The 6,625-nt window shown below is 45.0% G+C and overlaps 1 protein-coding gene across 1 annotated transcript; it reads left to right on the top strand.

The window, feature by feature from the left end:
- Positions 1 to 956, top strand: LOC124200384. The gene is made up of 2 exons (XM_046596602.1): positions 1 to 359; positions 430 to 956. Exons 1-2 carry the CDS (start codon positions 32 to 34, stop codon positions 621 to 623), a joined length of 522 nt encoding a protein of 173 aa, XP_046452558.1. The 5' UTR covers positions 1 to 31; the 3' UTR covers positions 624 to 956.
- Positions 957 to 6,625: the final 5,669 nt, after the last annotated feature.

Below are 6,625 nucleotides of genomic sequence, written 5' to 3'. Positions count from 1 at the left end.
ACCACTTGAGGATGAAACGACGGGTCCCGATATGATTAATCTGGTTGAAGAACAGCATGACGTCGTCATTCAACACGTAGAAGATCAGCCAATCAACGTCTTAGAACCAGCAGATGAACCACCTAACCTTGATATGGATATCGGTGATGATCATCAAGTGGAAGAGCTTGAAAACCTTCCACTTCCTCAAAATGCCCAACGTGCACTCGAGGATAATGCTCTACTTCCTGAAGTTATTCAACCTCTCGACCAACATGATATTGAACAGGAAAATGCTTTGCGAAGATCAGACCGCACTCCAAAGTACAGTGCGAGATATCAAGAGTTCCGACGATCACTCGGGTTGACGACACTAATCGGTAAATTGAACGTCAAACTAAATATCTGTAGGAAAGTGAACTAATCTGTAATTTATGACATTTTATCTAGATCATTTCAAAATTAAGCATGCCACTGCTTTGTTCAACGAGTCTTTTGAACCACAGAGCTACAAGGAAGCTCTTGAATCTGAACATGTAGACAAATGGATGGCGGCATTTAAAGAAGAATATGATTCGTTGATTGCAAACAAGACTTGGGAAATTGTTCCTCTTCCTCCCGGCAGTACCTCAATCAATTGCTAGTGGATTGGGAAAGTTAAACCAGCTTACGACAGTATTCCAGAACGCTACAAAGGAAGACTTGATGCTATCGGTTCGAGACAGAAATATGGCGTTGACTACGATGAAGTTTTTGCTCCGGTTCCACATCAAGAAGCCGTCAAAGCCGCATTTGCTGAAATAGCATCCCTTGATCTTGAAATCATGCAGTTTGACATCAAGACTGCCTTTTTGTATGCAAAACTCGACAAGCCTATCTACATGAAACAACCCGAAGGATTTGTTGTTCCGGGAAAAGAGGATCACGTATGTTTACTCGTCAAATCTCTCTACGGACTCAAACAAGCTCCCCGATTGTGGCACCACAGGTTCGACGAAGTTTTGATCAAATTTGGACTTAAAAACTGTGCGGCTGATCGATGCATCTATATTCGACGTACTTCAGATGAAACGACTATCGTAATTGCTCACGTGGACGACGGCATTGCAGCAAGCAGCAAGAGGAGCGTCCTCGTTGACATCGGGACACATCTTGGCGCTGAATTTATAATGCACACTGTTCCACCCACTCGCTACATTGGTCTCAATATTTTGCGAAATCGACCAAATAAGAGAATCTTTGTATCCCAGTCCCACATGATTGAAAAACTGTCTAGCCGATTCGGAATGTCTAATCTAGCCCCAAAATCTATTCCGGCAGATCCATCAATCCGTCTTATTGCGAACAAGTCTCCGAAGAGCGAGGGAGAGAAGACCACTTCACCTTACCCCTACAGAGAAGCGGTTGGTGCTCTTCTATACCTTGCTCTGATGACCCGTCCGGACATTTCCTACGCAGTAGGCCAAGTATCCAAATATTGTCAAAACCCCAACGAATCTCATTGGAATGCCGTTACTCAAATATTTGCTTATTTAAACGGAACTATGGATTTTGGCATCTGGCTTGGTGGAGAGCGGACGGGACTAATTGGTTACACCGATGCTGATTTCGCCGGCGACAAAAACGATTATCGATCAACATCTGGAAGTATTTTCTTCTTCCACGGAGGTCCGGTATCGTGGTCAAGTAAGAAGCAAACCTGCACGGCTTTGTCCACGACCGAAGCTGAATACATTGCTGCATGCGAGGCTACGAAGACTGCTGTATGGCTCAGCTGCCTTCTCCAAGATTTCTCTGGAACGGATCAACAAAAGGTCCCAATGTTTTGTGATAACGAAAGCGCCGTTCGGCTGGCGTACAATGCTGAATTTCACTAGAGAACAAAGCACGTGCTGGTTTGATACCACTATATTCGGCAACAAGTTGCAGAAGGAAAAATTGAAGTCAAGTACATTTCTACTAATGATCAACTGGCAGATATTTTTACTAAAGCACTTCCAAGTCCAAAATTTATAACCATGCGAAAAAAAATTGGTGTTGGAAAAAGATCTGACTAAAAATCTTATGTCCATGTTTATGTTTTGTGTAATGTTATGTTTGTTAATTTCTTTTGATGAATGAGGGTTATTGGTTTGAGGGAGAGTGTTGAGTTTTATTTTCTATAAATCAAACCAAATAAACATTCGCGCCGACGGAGATGCTGTTTAGCATCTCATGTCGTCTCACGTCGTCTGGTCGCGCCCTAGTGGCTGCACCTGTCTGGGTGTTGTCCTACATTAATCGCCTTTTTGGTGGTACAGACCTGTCTAAGTGCGTTATTTTTCAGTACTTCCCCTTTCCAAGTATCTTGTGTTCCATATTGCGTGACCAGTTGTGCATTTTATTGCTCTGTGTCTTCAGATCGGTTTAGTTTATTTTGTGATCTCATCTGTCATCTCATTGTCATCATCCATATTATGCCGGAGGCACTGTCTCGTTGTGAGCTCTTTAATTGCAGGCCCGCCCCCCACTGTTGCCCGAAGCTACCCGCTCATTCCTACCGCGAAATCAGTGATCTCGGCATCGCCGCGTTGCGTACAAATCGCGGCTCTAGGGGCGGGAAGAGTGCAAAGAGAGCAAGATCATTGAAGAAGTTTGTCTCCCTTGGCCTTATTAATGCAAGATCTGTCAACAAGCGTGCGGCGGAGATACATTATTTCCTTCATTCGACATCCATCAGCGTTCTCGCAATCACTGAAACCTGGTTTACTATCGATCATGGTTCAGATGACCTTCGGGCATTCTGCCCGGATGGCTATTCTGCGGTGCACGTTCCTCGCTGTGGCAGCAAAGGCGGTGGTGTTGCGATTCTTTATCGGAACACGATTCGGGTTGACCCTCCTCCATTGGATCTAACCATCTCCGCTACTACATTTGAGTGGCTGTCTCTATCTTTCGTCGTCAACTCCGTCTCAATCCGTCTCTTTGTCGTCTACCGGCCTCCAAGGAGTTGTATTCCGACATTTCTTACGGAGTTCTCCCACCTTCTCGATCTTGTGATCGACATGCCGGGTAAACTCCTTGTTGTCGGTGACTTCAACCTCCATGTCGACCTAGCTGAGGACGGGTCAGCAAGAAGATTTCGTGATATGGTCGATTCATTCGGCTTATGTCAGCATGTCAAAGAAGCCACACACGTCCATGGCCACACCCTTGATCTGGTACTGTCGAGAAAATCCGATAACTTGGTGAGCGATGCCTTCGTTTCAGAGCTAATCAGTGACCATTTTGCTGTAATATCAGTCCTTCGTGCACACCGACCACCCCTACCTAGAAAGGTGGTCTCCTTCAGATCGTTATCGTCTATCGATGTCGATCAACTGACGGATGACCTTAAGCTGATACCAATGATTGCCGAGCCTTCTTCTACTATGGAAGGTTTGATCGAGCAATACAACATTGGTGTGGCCGGTGTTATCAACTCGCATGCTCCAACAAAAATAAGGTCATTCGTCATTCGTCCTGAAAATCAATGGTTCTCCAGTGACATTGCGGCTATGAGAAGACGATGCCGAAAGTTCGAACGTATCTGGCGGCGACGTGGATTGACTGTTGACAAGGAAATTTTGCTCCATCATAGGCGTTCCCTTACTGGTCTCATCTCTACTGCCAAATCTTCGTTTCTGAGGAACAAGATGACCGATGACCTATTAAATATTAATGACCTATTAATGTATATAAACAGTGGTGACTGTGCTGTGCTTGCTCTCCTTGATCTTAGTGCGGCATTTGATACTGTAGATCATTCGATCCTTCTCTCTCGCCTGGAGTCCAATTTTGGATTGACTGGCAAGGCACTTAGTTGGCTTCGCTCGTATCTATCGGGCCGTCGACAGTCAGTGCGGATTAATGGTGTTACTTCTGAACCAACTCCTCTTGTGTATGGCGTTCCGCAAGGATCCGTGCTCGGCCCAGTACTTTTCATCCTCTATACCACTCCGCTCTTTGGTGTTATGAACGACTATGGTGTCTCGTTTCACTTCTTTGCTGATGACACCCAGGCCTATACTAGATTCAGCACCAAGGACGATGGATCTTCGCAGAGTACCGCCTTTCAACGGATGGCTGACTGTGTTGCAGGCGCTGGATCTTGGATGCAACAAAACAAATTGCAAAATAATGTTGGCAAGTTGGACGCCCTCATTGTCTCTGCTGATGGAACTAAACACCCACCGGCTACACTTTCGCTGGCAATCGGAGCTGATGTCATCATTCCTTCTTCATGTGTTAAGAACCTTGGGGTGGTAATCGACTCGCATCTTTCTCTTGAAGCCCAGATTCGCAGTGTTTGCAAAAAAGCTTTCTACCAGATTCATCGCATCAGTCGGATAAGAAAGTTTCTGGATCTTCCAACTTGCAATAGTCTTGTGTGTGCGCTCGTTTCTCCACATCTCGATTACGCAAATTCCTTGTACTACGGTCTCCCCGAGCATCTCCTTGATAGACTACAAAGGGTTCAGAATGCAGCCGCAAGACTTGTTACTGGTGCCAACCGATTCGCATCGTCCAAAGCTCTATTGAAATCGCTGCACTGGCTTCCTGTTCGTGCCCGTATCCAATATAAGATCGCTGTCCTTGTCTACCGATGTATTAATGGATGTGCCCCCAGTTACCTTCGTGATTTGGTCACGAGGTACGTCCCTGCCCGAGCTCTGCGTAGCTCCCACTCTAATGACTTGTGTGTACCAAAGGTGAAATGTAATCGATATGGTCGTAGAAGCTTTATGTCTGCTGCTCCCTCAGTTTGGAACCCATTACCCCTTTCCCTTAAGCTCTCTTCTGATCTAAATACTTTCTGTGCTGAATTAAAGACCCACTTGTTTCGTCTGTACAACCAGCCAAGTTAATATGTATTACCCATGACTTCCAAGCGCCTTTGATCATTTTATGTAAAGGGCGCTATATAAATCGAATATATTATATTATATTATATATGTCAAATAAACAACCGCGCCGACGGAGATGCTGTTTAGTATCTCATGTCAGTCTTCGTTGACTTTCATTCGTCTGCTGTTCGGGTTCTCTGTGTTCAACTGTCATCTGGTAAAGAGGTAAAGTCTATTGCTTGTAAAATAATTGTAAGAAATTATCTTGTGTGAATTATTGCACTGTATTGCTTGCTATATGTCCCAGCAGTGAAAACCTCCCAGGTTACAATACAGTATTGGATTAATGAGACTAACTTTCTGTGTACTTGTTTATTTAATCTCAACATTATGCAACTGTCACGATGTTCAAAACATTTCGCGAGTTATAGAACGTAATAATCGACTCCAATTTTTTATCTCCTAACCACATCTTTGTTCGAGAGGGCTACGAGAAAGTTTTGTCAAAGATTAAGGAACTAAGTCTAACCCGGTACATAGCATTCAGGAACACTCACTTATCTTATAATTGAATATGTATGTATATGTATGTATATTAAAATCTATATACCGCACTTTCTCATATAATAACAATACGTTCAAATGACGGTTTAAAAGTGAGCTGTGCTTTAGTGACGGGCAGTTAAAAAGGGGTATGACAAGGTAAAAAAGTGTGTCTTAAGGAGTTTCTTGAAATCTTGGCGACTAGAAGTTGACCGGATAGCTGGTGGAAGTTCGTTCCAGTAGTGCGGTGCATAAGAGGTAAACGACCGCTTTTGGTAGGCTGGCTTTGGTGGAGCGTTCTTCTTCCCCCGAGTTCTAGTGGAGGCCACCACACGAAGACTCCTCGCATCCGCGCGTAAACCTGCACGGCCGGGTACGTGGAGAGCAACGCATTCTTGTAGGTAGACTGGTGCAGTTCCTTGCAGACAGTCGAAGACAAGAAGTAGGACCTTAAAGAGAATCCTGTAGTGGATAGGGAGCCAGTGCAGTCGAAATCTTGACTCTTCAGTGGAAAAAACGCCTCGGTGAATTAGGCGGGCGGCTGAGTCCTGCACCGATTGAAGAGGTCTTAATTTCTCCTTTGAAAGTCCAGCCATTAAGGAGTTGGCGTAGTCAAGATGTGATATGACAAGCGAGTGCACAAGAATCTTCGTGGCTTCCGTTGTCAGATGACTTCTTATTTTGCCGAGCCGATATAAATTAAAATTTGCGGCTCTTGATATGGCCGAAATTTGACGGTCCATCGTCAGATCAGAGCTTAGGTGAACACCAAGAACTTTCGCTGATGTAGTAGGTGTGACAAGGTTGTCACCAACACGAAATGGCAGTGGAGCTAATTTTCCAGCCAGCTCGGAGGGGGCAAAGTAAAGAACCTCACTTTTTGAGGGATTCAACTTGACCCAGTTAAATGAGAACCAGTCGATTAAGTCGCCGGCGCACTCAGACAAGATCCTATGGGCGTCGAATTGGTCGAGACAGTCACGTGAAAAACCGAACTCGAGGTAGATGGCTGTATCGTCGGAGTACTGCTCGATGCTGATGCCGTACCGCTCAGCCACCAGCCGTAAACAGTTCACATAAATGGTATAGAGTTTAGGACCAAGGACAGATCCTTGGGGGACTCCATACTTTACTTGAACCGGGTCCGATTCAGCACCATCCACGATCACCGATTGAGTCCGGTTTCTTAGATATGAAGCGATCCAGGCAAGAGGCTTTCCATCGATGCCACAGTGGGA

This window comes from Daphnia pulex, chromosome 8 (genome assembly GCF_021134715.1).
Source record: "Daphnia pulex isolate KAP4 chromosome 8, ASM2113471v1".
NCBI classification, from domain to species: Eukaryota; Metazoa; Arthropoda; class Branchiopoda; order Diplostraca; family Daphniidae; genus Daphnia; species Daphnia pulex.
This window is presented reverse-complemented; position numbering and strand designations above follow the sequence as displayed.